This window comes from Calidris pugnax, unplaced genomic scaffold (genome assembly GCF_001431845.1).
Source record: "Calidris pugnax isolate Ruff unplaced genomic scaffold, ASM143184v1 scaffold38, whole genome shotgun sequence".
NCBI classification, from domain to species: Eukaryota; Metazoa; Chordata; class Aves; order Charadriiformes; family Scolopacidae; genus Calidris; species Calidris pugnax.
This window is the reverse complement of record NW_015090995.1, coordinates 8,613,117-8,631,105: the sequence shown is the minus strand read 5'-3', so window position 1 is coordinate 8,631,105 and position 17,989 is coordinate 8,613,117. Positions and strand designations below refer to the sequence as shown.

Genomic DNA, 17,989 nt, shown 5'->3' with positions numbered 1-17,989 from the left:
GCAAATGATTTAGTTCCTTGCATCTAACAATGATTTAGTTCCTGAATAATTTATCTTTTCAGGCTAGAGAGGTATCACTGGGCCCAGGACAGAAGAGAAAGGACAGAAGGGAGGATTTTGGTATAGTGATGCAATCCAGAGGGGATACAATGAAAGGAATTTGTATATATCAAGCAGACAAAAAGGTAAAATTACCCCAAAACATCAGCTCAACAAATTTAATTTTCCAATAAGACTTTGGTTATTGTCTTTGGGGCTGCAGGCAAGGGGCAGAGGTGTGCTGTGCTGAGGGAATTATTTTGGCAAACTGGAGGAGAGCTGGCAAGTTCTTATGAAGAATAAACCTAAACACAACATCACTGTGAGTAAGGAGCCACGATGCAGTTCTCAGTCTTCCAGACTTGTTTTGTTCTTTTTGAAGTTCAGGAGCTGGTGCTAAAAGTATGGCTTAAAGAAAAGTGTGTGTGTGTGGTACGGCAGTGCTGGGGCTCAGGATCCCGGTGCCCTGTAAAGTAGCAGAGTGGGTGATGCTCCTCTTCTGAAGGACACTGTGCTTTGCAGACAGGGTAAAATGTGGCAAAAGGATGAAATGTCTTGCCCAAGGTGTGTGGAGCTGCAGGGGCAGAGTAAGATGTAGAATAAGTCTTTCAAGTCCCAGGTGAGTGTCCTGGCCTCTGCACCATCTCTGTTCAGATGCAGAAAGGTTAGTTCTGGATGACTTAGCCATCAGTGCTATTACAACTATAGTCCATCAAGTACATCACTGTTGGAGCTGATTGCCAAATCTTTGTTATTTCATCAACAAAGTTGCTTTCCCTCCTCATACTCAGTTTCCCCAGGTACCTGAGGGTACTACTCCAGAGGTTTAACCTTTTTTTTTAAAATGTTTTAAAAAAACATGTTAAACTTTTCTTGGATTAAAATGGGCTGGAGCAGCTAATACAACCTCTTGCAGTAATAGCTATAAAAACATCAAAGGTTCTGATAACTGTTAGCTGTATATTTTGTAATGCCTATTGTATTTCCATTTTGTTAGTTCTATTTAAAGAGCAGTATTATCATGCCCCATTTCCTGTTAGATAGTTCTATTTGTCTGCTCTACAGGAGGCAGGAGATTTTAGGTCCAAAAGAAATTATCTCTCAGTAAATTACTCCTAACTCCATTACGGAATACTAAGCACTCTCCCCTTACTGTGCGAGCAGCTTGAAGAGATAACATTGCAATTTATTTATTTGTTTTGTCCCGTGTATATAGGTGACACACGAACTCATCTGAGCAGAGATGGTGATAACTGACAGGTACATTAGATCAGTCACATATAGTCACACAAAGTTTACTTTGATTATGTAGTCAGTGTCAAGATGTACAGTAGCTGATGTCAGTTTGATCTGTCTTATGGTATATAATGGCTTGTCTTTTTCATGGTTGAATGGACACTAATTTTTGTCTAATAAGTAAGCTATCAGTTGAGTGTTTTAGAGAGTGGCCAGAGTTTTTTATCCTACTGAAAGGGAAACCATTCGTGAAATTATTTTAAAATTTGTTTGGATTGCTTGTTGTATTCATTCTTCTCCTTCTAAAGTCCCCAGTTTACTCAAAGGTACTAAAGGTACAATATTTTCTAAGGACCTGCTGTGAATCTATTGCATTGTGTATGAGACCTTTCCATATTGAAACAGTAGCAGAGAACAGAATAGTTTCTGTCTGTTTTGATGTATATCTGCCAAACTGCAAAGACTGTAACACCTTTTAAACTTTAAATGGATAGAAGAAAAGATGTTCTTTTATTGCAACCCCCATCCTTCTCCCCTGTAGTAAATGTGGGAATTATCTAAGACTAACTTTGTAGATTTGTTTTATTATTATTATGCCGCCATGATTTTCGTTGAGTTGTTTAACTTATAAAAGTACATTTCACATGCGTAATATAACTGATTAATAATAGACTTAGAAAAAAATATCCAAACAACCAAAACTCCAAAATAACACTGGCAAGCTCTGGAAGTGAAGGGTAATGTTCTGGGTTATCTAGCATGGCTTAGCTTCCTGGCACAAGGGCAGTTCCAAGGGAAACGGATATTTACAGTGAATAGTAATTTCAAAATTTTGGGGAATATATCAATTAAAAAAACCCCCACTTTCTGGCTACTACAAGTATGGTAATAGTTATTAACATCTCTGAACACTGTACCCTTAAGAGTATACGTCAGTGGGACCAGAATCAGTTCAGTATGGTTAGATCTTCTTTTGTGCTTCTCACTGACAGATCGAGCTGGTTTAGCTCTAATTAAAGCGATCTGTGGCTCTGATTCAGCTGGATGCTGCAGCCTTTGATGCTTGCTGTGCATGGAGCTAGGTCTTTTCTTATTTTTCTAGCTTGTTTGTTTGCTTTCCAGTCTAGAAATATGTCTTCCTTTTAGATCATTACAAGCGTATGGGAACTTCCCATGAAAAGCTCTGTTTTGTTGGGGATGTCAGGAGGATTTAACAGTGAATGGAGACCACCTAGTCAAGTGCAGAGTGTGAATAACTAATTTTTAAGTAGTAACAGTGGGAATTTTGAAGATACTTTTAGATTTGCTGCAATAATCAAAGCTTCCTTTCGTTATCAGGTACATTATCCTTGGCTGTGCATGTCTAAGTCTCACAGGACTGGGATTTGTACAGACATCTGAATGATCTGCACTATTTTTTTTATTTCTCCAGCCCAAATGTTCTTCCACAAGCAAGACTGTTGAATGCAGTTCAGTGTTGAGGCTGTGAATAATTTCATGTATTTGACTGCAGCATAGTCATGCATTTTTGTCTTAAATGTTTGCAATAATAGCTGTTCTTGAAATGGCACCTTAATAAGGTAAAGTTTTGTAAGACTCATTAGCAATGGCCATGTCTGTGCTGGACACAATAAAAGAGGTTCTTTTCTGCCCTCTCATGGACTTGGGATGAGAAATTGAGATGCAGGTCGAGTTCTTTTTAAAATTGAGAATTTTGTCTGTGCTCTAGTAATGCCTGGAGCTGCTCTTTTATTGTCTCCAAGACTGTCTTGGCAGTCCTTAGCACTTGCCATCCACTCTGCTTGGGAAGGGTTATTTGTTTTATGTCCAGGGCTGGGCTCAGAGCACTGCACTCACCACAGTCCCAAATCAGAAACCCCGCTGTGGAGCTGGGAACTGAGTATGAGTCTCTTCCATCTGTTCCTCCAAATGTAGCCCCTTCACTCCTTCGCTGTCTTTGCTTAGCTCTGTACAAAGAAGGTGAACACTTACAGCACCATTGCTGAAACATCAACTGAAAACTTTATTGCTGCAGTCAGCAACTTCTCTACTAGTTCAGTTTGCGAGAGCACTAGCAGAGGTAAGACTTAGATGTTCTGATAACTTACTGAGAGTGTTTCCAGGCTCTTCTCATACATTAACATTCAGCCTGCTTCACTTCTCTTCCTATATTCACTTTGGGATATATAGAAAATAAGGCTATAATAATGCTGTCCTTTCTTGTCTTCTTTCACAAACATTAATCCCATGATTTTTTATCAGTACAAAACAACCCTGGAGATAGGGCAGTCTGTGGAGCAGCTTCTATGAAACTAGAAAACTGAAATTATTTTGTTTAATTGTGTGTGAAAGTCAACTTTTGTCAAAATCTCTAGCTGTGACTGGGTACTTACAAAATGCAATGTATTCTTTTCTTTAGCAGATCACCTAAGTACATTTTACTAGCAACCCTTTTGAACCAGATGAAACTGTAATTCAAGCTGTCTTGTCTGCTTCTGCTTTAGTTCACAATAATGTCACTGTGTTGGTCACACCAAAGACTTAAGTTTTTATCTGTAACAGCTACATCAGGTATTTTGTCCTAGTTTTTCTGCAGATCATTACTGATAAGGTAGGCTTTCTAAAATAATAAAAAAACCCAACAAACAACAATCCCCCATTCAGTATATATTTTTAATGTAAGAGTTTTTTTACTCCATCAATGTGACTTTGCAAGCTCATCCCCACCTTCCAGTGACTTCCCGCCAGCCATTGCAGAGCAGTTCTTCTCCAGCTGGAATATTGGAAACGTTGCTGCAGTCAACAAATTAAGTTAATTGAGAATATTATATTCCTTCCAGGAATTGTGCCTTGGCATATTGTTTGAGCGTCTTCAATCCTTGAAGGTTAGCCTCTTGTTTTTCACTAAACCGAGTGTGTTAGGAGCTGGGCGACAGCGTGGCCAGGGCTGGAGAGAAGACAAGGAACTGGGAGAGCTGGCTTCTGTGGGTGCCCTGGTGCTGCTGTGGCGGAGAAATGCCTTACTGCCTTGTGCTGTGGCTCCTTCACTGGTGGGCTGGTGGGATGCCTGGGACAGCCCTGTCCTGGGGCTGGTGGGATGCCCGGGACGGTGTCCAAACTGGGAAATGGCATAGGGGCAGTGAAGGGCCAGGTTCTGTGGGCAGAGGGAACAGCCTTGGCTATGGTCAGGTGTTTCATAGGCCATGGGGAAGTTCTGGGTGCAAAGATGAGCTTTCGAGACATCTTTTCTGGTCAGTACTCCTTGCTGTGCTGGGTGCGGGTGCCCAGAACCACAGGGTCCCTCTGAGGAGAGCCGAGGGGCTGCCCCGCGCCAGACACGGATGGTCCCAGCGGCCCCAGGGCAGAGCTGAGCCCCTCAGCCGGGCTGGCGGCACCTCAGGGAAAGTCTGTTTGAGAAAACACAAAATGGCAGCAAGGGGTGAGGAGAAAAGTGTGAGAAACAGTCCCGGACACTGAGGGCTGGGCAGGGGGAAGGAAGATCCGCTCCAGGCCCCAAACAGAGACTCCCCTGAGGCCTTGGAGGGACCCAGGGAGCTGGTTTTCCTGACAGGAACGGCAGCCATGGAAGGCCCTGCTGGAGCAGGGGACGGTGTCAAGTAGATCAGTGCAGAGCGTAATGCAATCCCCTAGCTTGATTTCTTTGTAATCCATTGGTAGAGCTGCTTGAATATAAGGTCTATAGAAATGCCCTGTCCTTAACCACATTTTATGCGTTTTGGGTGGTTGTGTAGCTTGAGTAAGTGAGGTACAGGTGGTGTGCATATCATCGCGTGCTTCTTACTATGTGTATTTTGTTCATAGAGCTTCCTGGGAAGCCACAGCTCAAACCTTTGCTGGTGAGTATAATTACATTGACAGGGGTACACTATGCACAATCCCTCTCTCTCTTCCTTTTTTTCTTTTCTTTTCTTTTGGCAGTCTAGACTTTACCTAGTTGTGATCTGTGGCATTTAATGACAAGGTCAAAAATGAACAAGTTGTTAAAAACCTCAATAATAGCAAAAAAAAAAAAAGTTCTGCCTTGGGAGATAAACATCTTAAGTTCGGGGATGTTTTTCCCTTATCTTCCTTTTCCTTTGATTTCAGTCATCTTTTTCTGGATAAACAAATAGCTGGAGAAGGATTTTTACACAGAAATTCTTATTTACCTGGTTTAGAGTATTCAGTAGATCTCTGTTTTCGTGTGGCATTGCATTTATTGTTTAGAATAAGGAAAAAAAGTAACATCCCACCCTATGGTTGGCAAATTTGTAGTGAGGGACTCCATTGCAAGCTGGTGGTTTACATCTCATATAACTTGAAATAAAGGAGTCACTCATACATTCATAATCAATACAATTACTTCTACTTTACATGAATTAAGTAATTTGTATGGCATTACTGTTTGGGGCGTTTGTATCCCTATTCAGAGCACTTCTTCAGTATTTCAACCCCACTGATGGTAAAGGCAGGTGCATGCCAGTTACCCACAAAACCAAGGCAAAGCTCTATGGGGAAACTCTTTTATGTCCATCTAGATTTGAATTTGTAGTCCCTTTCCAATTACTGTGCTAATTGTTTAAGAGATTGCTAGACTAAAAAAGTTTTTAATCACTAATCTGTTTTTGAAAGGAACTTATGGGCTCAAAACCTGAACTACATACTTCTTAAATTAATTTTCTTCATGAATACTTCTTTCTCAATACAGATTTGTGAGTCAGAACACCCTACTGTGCTTGTTTCTTTGTCTTTTCTTCAAACACCTGGCCTATTATACTCCCTTTTTTCCCCCCAACAAAATTGCTCTTTCTTTGTAGGCAAGGTTCTGATGATATTATGTCACTGGAAATACGGAAATTTACCCAACGTCCTATGTTATCAGACCTGAACTTGGGGCAGAGAACAAACCTGACAATTGAGCCAAATGTGAGCGCTCCAATAGAAGTATTTGTGAACATTTCTTGAAGAGATACCAACATGCTGCAGAATCTTCAGTGAAACACCTCAAAAAATTGTGACATGGAAGGTAATGTCAAGAGGTTTAATTTGGAGATTGAGGGTTTTTTTGTAGTGGTCTAGGGGCCATAGAAAGTGAAAGGGGCTGGTGGTGTATTCACATCTTCTGTGCTGCTTTGAAAATCTTCCTCTACATTTTTGTTCTCAGGAAAACCAGACAAACGCAATAAAACAACCAGGGCTCCGGGCCTGCTTCATTTGCAGCCTGTGCCAGGAACCCATCTTGATGTCACCCAGAGAAGAATTAGGCTGCAACCCTTCTTTATTCAGAGGAGAGGCATAGGGTCAAACCCTGCAGTTTTAATCCAGATCAGTGCAGGCTTTGCCTAAATCAGGACTAAAGAATTTAGTGTATAAGGCAAGATAAAGTGTCGGTAAATAATTGCAATGTTTGGTGTGAGAAGCTCTCTGTAAAATGGCTGTGCTATTTAGAGTCTGGGATGCTGCTCTCCTCATTGCCCTGAGAAAATCTAGGAAAGTAAATGCCGCTGCTTGGTTTGTGGTAGGAGTGTTTACCCATGTGTAGCTATGAAACTAGGCTGAAGGTTTCTCAGTTAAATGCTCCCCAACATTTTTTTTAAATGTAATTTTAATACTATATTTGTAATAGCTTGTAATTAAGCCTCTTCATTTAAATTTAAAATAGACTGAACAAGTAAACCTTATTCCCTTGGTGTGACATTTCATTGTAAGATAGTAATAATTAACATAAAAAGCTTGTTGAGTTTTGGTTACAGACGCACTCTGATTCCTAAGCTGATTCCAAGTGTTGTCCTGCATAGTTATTTTCATAATATCATTAGCTCTCACAGTTGGCTTTTCAATTCACAGAAAGAATGGAAATTTCTTGGAAGGACTCATTAAAGCAGAAAAAATGAAATCAGCTTAAAGAAAACCTCTCCGCATTTCAAACTAAAACCAGATGAAACATCAGTAAGCTGTATTCTTTACCTGTACCCATTGGGAAATGCTAATGATTGCAGACACCATCTTCCACCCAAATGGCAGCTCCTATTTAATCAGCAATGTACCAAACCAGGCAATGTACTTACCTTTGCAATTCTGACAAACAGGACGCAGTAGCTTGAAGCCACAGGGCTATGCATAGATAGACACTAAAGTGGAGACTGTCCCTGCCTCGGTGTGAAGTCAGGAGAAAAAAGACCCAGCAGGTGCTTGGCTGTGGTTTCAGGAATAGAGGAGAGTGTCTTGGAGGAAGGGTGCCCTCTTGTAAGGAGAATTAGGAAATACCAACACCAAGGTTGGTGGCAAGGGTTTAGGAGTCATCCCTGCTGTCCAACCCTACAGTTCCCAGAGTGGTGAAGTGGCAGTGTGTGCTGGGTAGAGGTAGGAGCTCCTAGCTCTGGTGTCAGCTGCAGTGCAAATGAGTGAAGCTACTTGCCTTGGTGTGTTAATTGCTGTCCCTGAAACGAACTCAACTTTGTTGATAGATGAAAGTTATCTCTGATGTAAGTGCTGAAATCAAAGGAGTTTTATCTTGTGAATTTGATCCACACACCCCACCCTTCACTTGAGTGAGATGTCTGTAGCCCTGTAGTCAATGATGATGTTGGTGATTACATAGGACCTACTATTTCATGCAATGTATTAAAACTGCCTTGACTAATTATTTTTCACGTACTGCTTCTGGTGAATTTGTCTAGGAGTACAATTTGGCAAAAATACTTGGGTTTTATTTTTGATTTTTTTTCTGAATGGCTAATGGGAAATGCAAAAGTTTCTGCTACTTTAAATGGAACAGTGACACACTCTCCTTTCCTGCAGAGCCTCCTTGCAAGAGAGAGACACTGATGGCAAGGAGAGATGCCACAGACACTTGTACAGAATAGACCGTGAGTTGTGTAATGACAGTTTTCAAGCCATTAACCTACTTAAAAGGTTAATTTGGAACAAACTCTGTGCTTGAGTGGCTACTGTGTTGTGCTGCCAGTTGGCAGTCTGGGCCATGAGAGTGGATTGGTGGGAGCAAATAGCTGCTGTGGAAGAAACACACTCAAACTTTGTGTGAGACGTCCTGGTTACATCACAAGTCTCCTGCTGCTTGACCCACAGTGCAGGCCCAGTGTAACTTGGGTAGAAAGCTTGCTTTTCCTCACAGGAAAATACCACCACCTTCTCCTACCTGTGCTAACAATGAGGTCTATGAATCCAGAACTACTTCCAGTCTTGTGTTAGGTTATGACTCGAGAGGAGTCAAAGTTATTAGTATTTCAGAGGAAACAAAAAAGGAACCTGTCTGATCCAGCAAACTGCCTTCTCTGCCATGTACCTAAGTACAAGCTCAGAGGAGTCTACAGAAGCAGCAGTTAGGTATCTGGAGCTCTGCACTCAAAACTCTACCTTGAAAACATCTATGTACTCTTAAGTGTAGTCCCAAAATTGCCTGAGAAAAAAGTTCTAAAATACCCAAATCTTTTCAGTGTGAATATAAGTGCTGGAGAACAGTCTTGAGGAACCAGATGCATCAATGGAAGAGTTCCACATTGTCTCACCAACCCACAGAAACAGAGCTTGCTTGGACTGCTGCTACAGATGTGGGAAGGTAATCTTCATGTGTAGTAAGCTGTTTGCCTTTCTTTTGTAATTGCCAAGCAACAATTAGCACTTGTATAACTCTACCATTTGCACAGTGTCATGTTTGTTTAATCAGTCCTCACAACAGCCCTGTGAGGTAGGTGAGTAAGATGCAAAAGGAGGATACTGCTCACTGTCACTTTACACTAAAGCATCAGACCTATAGGTGAGATAGTTGTTGTCAGTCCTGTTCCTGGATGGGCGAGTTCAGCAAAAACTTTAAAGTGACCCATCTTGGGCCAGAAAGGGAGCCCAGGATTTTGATGAACTCTAGAGTTCTGCTCAGTAAAGTCTCTGTTTTCACTCATTCCAACATTGGCCCAGGGAACAATTTAATACCTCAGATTTAATTTTCACTTAAATTCTGAATCTACTCAAGGCATGAAATGTCTGGAAATGTACAAGCAATCTGTTAAATTACTGGTCCTGTAAGATGGGCCAGTAATCATGCTAAAATATCAAGGAATCTCATATTTACAGCCATGAGCTACATATTGATATGTATATACATACATAGAGAACTACACACAATTTACTGCACATTGAGAACCTACTTTTACAGGATACAGCTTTCATATACAAAAGTTAAACTTTTTTAATTATTAAAACATTGCCACCTTGAACATTAAACAAACATTTTTTTTTTCAGTTTGAAACAAGGTACTCTTTGTACAAGCCTAGTTCTGAATCAAAAGCCTATACTGAAAATAGTCCCCATCTCATCCCTGCTGTCTAAAATGCAAGATTTCACTGGCATTTGCACTTCAACATGAAGCATGGTTTCAAAGTTAGTAACTGTGTACTCATTCTTACGTCTCAAGTACTGTATGTAAGAGTTCCTCCTGAGAAGTGAGTTAAGAAATGCTTAAAAGACTGAAGTTATTCCTACAAAGAATTTTGAACCTTTGGACTAGCATCTGGTGATTCTGGGGATTTCAAAGCTTCAGATTCACGTTAGCCTGAATTACAAAGATGAAACAGTTCCTGCTTCTACTTCTGTAGTGTCAGAAATTATACAAGTCAATTTACTACCTGATTTCATGTTGTAGTGAAGGAAACCAATTTTTAGCAGGGTTATTTCCTCTCAGACTGTTACTGAAGATGGAGGAACTACAACTCTGTGTGTTTGTGTGTTTTCTTTCTTTTTTTAAATGTGTCTCTCTAACGGGAGCTACTTATTGGAGAAAGCATTCACTTTTCCCTCCGTGGCTGCAGTCTGTGGGAGAGCTCCTAACAAAGTTCTTTGTTAGTGTTTGTAAGACTGGAGATGAGGTTTAATTGAGGGATTTGTGCTGAATGTTCTTTCGCTTTGAGTCTTAGTGCTGCAATGCTTGACGTTTTCCTTTCAACTGCTGCTGGATCAGTGAAGGCAGTAAAAGCAGGGTCTGACGGGGGTCCAGGAGCTTTCATTAGTACTGAAGCTGTTGTCATGAGAGGATTTAAAGCATTGAGAAACCTGTATTTGAAAGAAGTCAATATTATCCAAATTAAGAATTGTTTTGGAGAACAAATACTAAGTTGCAGCTTCCCCCACCCAAAGTATTAGAAAAAAATGTGCCAAAATTTCTAATTTCTTCCAAATGTACATTTTGTTTTCCAGAATGTATTTTAGCTTTATTTTGCAGTATAGTGTTTTGTCCTTAAAAAATAACCAAAAACCTCCACCCCAAACAAGAAACCAAACACTTTAACTAAAATAAATGAGAGGTGCTCAGATGTGGCATGCAGATACCTAGAAGAGCAACCATTTGCTTAACTCCTAATGCTAAATCCTTTCTAAACAAACCTTGGATGCTGTAGAACAGCCTGTTCCGTGAAAGCAATAAACCACCTCATAAAAAAGACCAATTTATGTGGTTGTTTATGCAGCCAATTTGTTCAGACAAGTTTACTGCATGTGAAAAGCAGTGTTTTTCTGTCTGTTAATGTGGAACTGATACAGGCTGTAATTTCAGCAAGAGGAGAGTGCTATCTTCTCTTTTTAATCTCTATATATCTACACACCTATTACATGTATATGCACACACACATGCTTTTTCCCATCTTACAGGGAGTGCTGCAGCAGCAGCAGCCTTTTGCTGATAAATTTCAGGTTGCTGGACAAGAAAGCCCAGACGACAGGTTCAGCTGAAATGAAGTTCTACGTGTCTGACCGCAGAGAGAGAAACTGAGGCTTGCTCTGGGCTTGTATGTGCTGAGAGCACATCACCTGCCAAAGGACAAGGACTGGCTTTTAGTAGGACATGCAAGAACCAGGAAGATTTCTCTGTCTCTCTCTCTAGAGCTGTGTCACTCTTGCATATGTAGCCAGGCTCCTGGTCTCCTGAGAAGAAACGTCAGATACCTTTATCCTGTCAAATCACTGACAAGCCCTGTCTGTCTGCAGCCACATATTTATGGTGTATAATCTCTGTCAGTCTGCGAGATAAGGATGGAGCAGGAGCCACCTAGATTACAGCGGTCTGTGTGAAGACTAGAGTTCAACGAGACCAGAATTTTGGTAAGTGTGCACAACTGTTCTTCAAAGAGAAATTACATGTTAAGTTTTTACTAGCATGAGTTAAAACTACGTCTTGCTATTCCTAATCAAGTGATCCTACATAGGGAATAACCCAATTTTAGTAAGTTTGTTTATTCATAGAAGCACATTTATTGAGAATACGTGAGTATCAAGCGAATGAAAATGCAGTATTTTTTAACAGTATTGAGATTCAGAAAAAAAATTAATTTAATTCTATACCTTCCAAAATGTGGATTTAAAATAGGGTTTCTGAAGAGAGAAGTCCAGGTAAGGCTGCTGAGGCCGAATGGCCCTAAGGTTGAAGGACTAAAGGCTGGAGACATGGATGGCACAGCCAACGTTGAAAGAGGCATTGACCTCCACGTGTGATCTAGGAGGGGAGAATGACTCAGTGGAACATCCAAAAATAGACCAAGTGGGTGCGTTAAGGAGATTCCTGGAACAGTCCCCAGAATTTCATTTTTTTCACGTTTCCTCCACTTTGCCCTTCTGTTTTGGAACCAGACCTTCAATAAGAAATTACAAAGGCATTAGCTGAACTTACTCTGCAGTCTGTTTTATCAGCTACTACCGCATGCAGTGATAGAGGTGGCAAAATATTTGCTGTTAAACCAAAACCAACTTATTTAATATTAAAGATCCATTATGCCTTATATATTAAAGATCCATAAATGCCTTAGTGGGTTTATTAAGAAATAAAGAGGTTATAAATATTGTAAATTTGACTACTCTCTAGCTCTGACTGAATAGTCCCATATGTTTTAAAGCCATTGTAATAGATAAACCTATCACCTGAGAACTCATGATCAGTTATGAAAAATGATCATTCATACTTTCATAAGCTACTTATTGAAAATTAGATTTCAACAAAGCCATTCAAGGGGTGGCTATTTCTGTACAGATACCTCAGGAAGCAACTTAATCATGACCATAAGCGTAACTAGGCCAAATATACGGTGTGTGATTTTTATCTTGATAGCTAGACCATACATTTTTATACAGAGGATTCAAAAGTAAAATGAGAAGCTTTTGCTATCTACCATGCATGCAAACAGCATATAGTTATATGAAAGCGATTAACTGAATTGCAGTGAAAGCCAATACTGAGCTAGAAAGTCTAGTAAGCAGTATCAGAACAGGGTATCAAGCTGTTCCTAAAGGGGCTTTAGCGGGTATTGGTTTTGTGTAGTAAGCCATTGAGTATATTGCCTCCTCAAGCCTGGCTAGTCATTATTTTAGCCCATTAAACATTTTTTAAAGACTTCAGTTAATCGAATCTACAGATCAGAAAACTGATTCTTCACACTGTAATTCTTTAGTATTTGCTGAGCAGAACCTTTCAGACCCAGGATGGTAGGACAGAGTAGAGTGAAGAGCATCAGCTCTAAAATAAAGGAGAGAGGATCTAAACCAAGGATATTTAAAAACGGATGCTGCCAAGGCTGAACAGCCGAATGAACTCAGCTGCTCAGGTTCTTCTAGCCCCCTCTGCAGTAGAGGCCGTTGAAGGTGGATTCTGAACTGGATCTGGATTTGGAAGAAAGGCATTAGCTGTGGCCCACAATCTCATTTAGCAGTCTTGTATATAACTACTGGTGAAATTCAGTGAGCTGCTTGAAAGCACATTCTATGTCTAACATTTGAATGCAGTAATCATGATTCAATATTAAGTAGAGAGTGGCAACACAAGGAATAAGAGTTGTTGAAAAGACCAACTTGTGTGCTGTATAGAATTATGACTTTCTGAAATTTACTTCTGATTTAGGACAAAGGTAAACTTGAAATATGAACGTCTTTTACCATACAATGCAGATAACTTCATAATAAGAATCTAGCAAGGTCACTAAAACAAACTAAAATCATAAAAATAAATTGCAAAAATTTAAGTCTCAAAAAACTGTAACATGCTAAAAAGTTATTCCTTTGGTATTAGTATTTCGGAAATAGTAAAATTCTATAGAAATCTGTATTATGACAAAACCTTTGGATGCAGAAGTTTTATGGATGCATCATTTTTTTTTTAATTGTTGGTTTTTGTATCTGCAATTTTATTTCAGCCAAAATTGTTTTCAGAGACTTTTACATTTCTATTGTGTAGCATCTAAAAACCCAGTCTGGGGGGTTTCCAGCTTCACTGGTCTCTTTAATCTCAGACATACCATATAACCATTTCCAGTGATGTGACTTACCTTCAGGTGCTTAAAGAATATTAAGTGTGTTTGGAAGGAAAGACCTTCACACACAAGGGCACTGATACCCAAACCAGGAGGCTATAGCCTGCCCCAGCCTTGCTGTCCTGAAACTGATGTTGTTCCTGTGTGTGTCAGTAAAAATCTACTCTTTCAAAGCTCTCACTATGGAGCTCTCAGGAGCCAGCTGAAGAGTTACCACTCTAGTCCTTTCATCGCACATATTATTGTTACACTGGGAAGTTGTCCTGGAAGAGGGATTCATACCCCTCAGGTTATGTACGTAACACAGAATTGTCTCACTGTACAGGCAGTCAGCAGAGGGATGTATCCTTGGAAGAGAAGTCATCTTCTAAACATCAACATTTTGAAGTTGGTACTTCAAATTCTTGAGTGCTCTGGTTCATTCTTCAGTCATTTCTCCAGCAACCACAGGCTTTAAATGTTCAGATATTCCTTTGTAAGACATCTGATCCAGTGAAACACCAAACGACCGTGCCTGCATGACAATGAGTACTAGACACTTGGTCTGTATTAGTCCAAGATAGGGGTCTGGTAAGAAAATGAGCTCAATTACTGGGATCAGATGACTTTAAATCGCTGCTAACCAGTAATCCCAAATGTTTTTAAGTGGAGGTAGCTGAGATCTCACAGGAGACCACCAACCCAAAGGTGTTAGTGTTTTGTATGAAAATAAAATCCAGTTAAAAAGGCAGTCAATTGCCTTACACTGCAGATATGCAGATAAAGCCTTTCCTAAAAAGGATAAAACAAATGCTGCAAAGGTATTAACTTCCTTACTAAATCTATTGATCTTCAATCTGTTTTTCATAAAGAAGCCTAACACTAAATGAGATATCTGCTTTCCTGCTTTCGCTGTCCTAAAGCGAATCCATTTGATCACTCAGACATGCACTTGGACTGCAAAACAACTTTTTCAATGTAACAAGTGATTTTGGGTTTACAACTGAACTTATTCAGTCATCACTCAGATTTTGTATTTATCAAACTGGAAGGAAATACCAGCATAGATATCTAATAATTTTCTTTAGAAAAGAAGCTGGCTTTCAGTTTGTTACAGGTACAAACTCATCAATGCAAGTGATAAAGGGAGCTAAGGCGTGCCTCATAACTAACACTGACATGGGAAACAGCTTTCAAAATTTAGTACGTACATTATAGTCATTAACATTCAGATTAGTCATCTTGAACTTTTGTTAAGCAGTTTTCCTTTGCTTCTATTAAAGGCTTAACTTGCCTTTACTCTATTTTCAGACACATTTGAAGTGCCAAACTAAACATAACAGAAACTGCTATACCAGTCTTTTTAGATTTTTATGTAATATCAAGTGGTAAGATACTTTGGAAAAAATTCATTACTTAATATACCAAGATAAGTTTTAAACCATCAAGTTTGAACTGTATGCTAAATATTACCCAGATTTTTTTTGTAATTACTAGCACCACATGTATCTGACAAAAGAGGTTTATGTCTTTTAAAAGAAAAAGGTGAACATGTAAAATTTGATAGCTTTCTTGCTGTAATTTTCTTTAAAAGTGCATCCTATTTAATTGATGTACTAGCTAATAATGATAAAAAGACACACAAATGTGACTAACCGTATCATGTTCCTACTGTAGCCGAGTACAGGACTGCAATCAGAAAATATGGGTGCTTTGGATCAGTTATATTTCTAAGGTGATATTTTAACACTGATGCAGTTTATGGTACTGAAATACCCAAATAATGTTTCGCTCATGTTAAGAAAATAAAAGATTCCTTTAACTTTTTCTTATTTTCCTCCCATCCTAACAATATGAATTATGAGAAGTGGAATGGCAATGACAGATGTGAATGCTATTGAAGAGCATCCCAACATGGCTTCAGATTATGGAAAGGTTTTGCAGACTCTCGGACAACCCCTTTCCCAAGGTAAGAACGAATACAAAGATTCCTGTTGCCATCTCCCTTCCTCTATACAAATAACTGGGGGTGGGTGAGGGGGATCTCTTTGAAGTGACGCTGAAATAAGAATATGTTCAGGGGCAATTTTTTCTCTTATTATTCCATTTTCATGTAAGACTCAAAATGCAAGAGTGAGGGTCAATGTAGTGGTTGGGACCCTTTTCAGCTGGTTAACTGAGGGCTCTTCGCAGAGAAGCAGACCTCGGTTTGAAAACACACTGAGGTGAAGAAGTGGTCTGATTGCATTTGGTAAAATTAGTTTCCTGGGTTTACACTTGAGTAAACAAAGAGGTATCTCTTTTCATGTCAGCTGGTTTAGCCAGGTATCGTAGGAGAGGTATGGATGTTTTCATTTCACACAGGACACCACACAGAGTAACTATGAGCATGGGTGTATGAGGCAAGTATTTGGGAATTAAGATCCCTTGTTAAGTACAGCACATCACCGTGTAGAAGCTGTTCCTGTGCATCCTCTTCCCTCCAGGCTAAGTTGTCCCCCATCCACCACAGGACAAGATCACAGGCAGAGGCACTGTGCACTGGAAGTTCACTCTAAGCAAACTGTGCAGAATGTGCTCATGCCCAGGAGACTTGTGTTAGGACTAAGTTGTCCCCCATCCACCACAGGACAAGATCACAGGCAGAGGCACTGTGCACTGGAAGTTCACTCTAAGCAAACTGTGCTGAATGTGCTCATGCCCAGGAGACTGGAGACTCTGGAGACTCTGACAAGGAGTAAGGACAAAGAAGGTGCAAAGTACAGCTCTTTGCTGTTCCTTCCATCCACTGGGGATACATCAGCTTTGCTATTTTGCTTGTTAATTCCTTCTTGACTCCATCAAACATAAATATTCCCATTTCTTTTAGATGAGTCATTAGAAGAGCTCCTCTTTGCCATCTACCATTCCTTCACAGGTCATATGGACTACAGAGCAAGTACCCCACGAACTGAATATGACAGTGACAGTAAGTTAACAGCTTTTCACCCATGTCCTTTCCACTGGTAGATGCCAGCTGTCATTGACAGATATTGGGGTATTTCACTGACTAGAAGTTTTAGTGATTGTTGGTGGTAGGGAGAGGTGAGGGCATGGCACGTTATTTCCTCCATGTCCACAAACAAGAGATGAAAAGTACTCCCAGCTCTTCTCAGATGAGTCAATTATGGGTACTGTTCATATTTCTAAGGCTTTTTCTGAAGATGGTGCATATTAAAATTAAAAGTTAAAAAAACTTACAGCTTTACAGACGTTAGCTAGTGCGAACCATCGCAGATCCAGTGACTGAAGTAATGACAACATATATAAGCAAGGATCTGGCATCAACAGTGACAGAGCTTTGAGGAGTAAGTAGGGCTGTCACTCTGAGCAGCTGCACCACTTCTCAGGCTTTCACAAGTATCCACATACCCAGAGCTGTGCTGGAACCGTAGTTCAGTCAATATCTGATACATAGCACAAGCCAAATTTAGTACAATTGTCACTTTGAGCTTGAAAATACTTTGAAAGCCTTCACACATTTTGAAAATTTTTTTTTTTTTAAAAACGCTAATGTTTTGTTATAAAAAGGGATTTCTAGCTTATACAAGAGATGAATCTAAAGAAACTGCTTCTTAAGAGCTATTGTTAAGTACAAGTGCTAAGAGTCAGGAAAAGCTACCAGGGTCAACTTGTAGTTTCACAAAACTGCAGACTGTGAGATGATGAGTGTCTGCTTCTGTTCGCTCAAGTTCCACCAGCATTCCTTCTGCTACAGCCCAGCTAGGCCATAAAACTCTCCCGGACAGCGCCCGACCGTTCTGTGAATGTCAAATTAATCTTCTATTTGTTTTCACCAGTCATTTAGAAGTGTGACTGTTTTACTGAGCTAAGTTAGAGCAGCAGAAAAGTGTAAGCTTCTCCGAAGCCTAGGGAAATAACTTGAGATGCCCCACGGAACCCCTCCGTTGCTGTAAACCCACGGATTTTTCTAAATACTGTTTTTATAATCCCCAAAATTCAGGAGACAGCACCTGCCCGTAGATACGTGAAGGCGGCAGCAAATGGAAGAGTGAAGCGCAACCTGGGAATGCTCCGGACCCGCTGGTTTCCCCTCGCTGAGGTACCTTCCCCATTTCCCCGTCCTGTAACCGAAGAGGACGGCACCCTCGACCCCCTTCCCCGACCCCTCGCCCGGCTGCGGGCGGGGGGGACCCGTCGTTACTTGTCACCGCTCACCTGGACGCGGGCTTCCGTCAGCTCCAGCCGCAGGGCCAGCTCCTCTCTGCGGGGGCACCACACCGTTAGCGGCCGCGCCGCCTCAGCGCCGGCCCGGCCCCCCCCGGCCCCCCGCCCGCCCCTACCTGGTGAAGACGTCGGGGTAGTGGGACTTGCGGAAGGCGCGCTCCAGCTCCTCCAGCTGGAAGGCGCTGAAGGTGGTGCGGTACCG

At 40.7% G+C, this 17,989-nt stretch overlaps 1 protein-coding gene across 1 annotated transcript; it reads right to left on the bottom strand.

Annotated features, from left to right (window-relative positions):
- Positions 1-8,992: 8,992 nt before the first annotated feature.
- Positions 8,993-17,989, bottom strand: LOC106895482 (homeobox protein ARX-like; the record flags this gene model as incomplete). The annotated part of the gene is made up of 4 exons (XM_014954914.1): positions 8,993-10,342; positions 11,627-11,913; positions 17,779-17,824; positions 17,904-17,989. Coding segments are annotated over 4 exons (645 nt in total), but the record flags the coding sequence as incomplete, so codon positions are not given.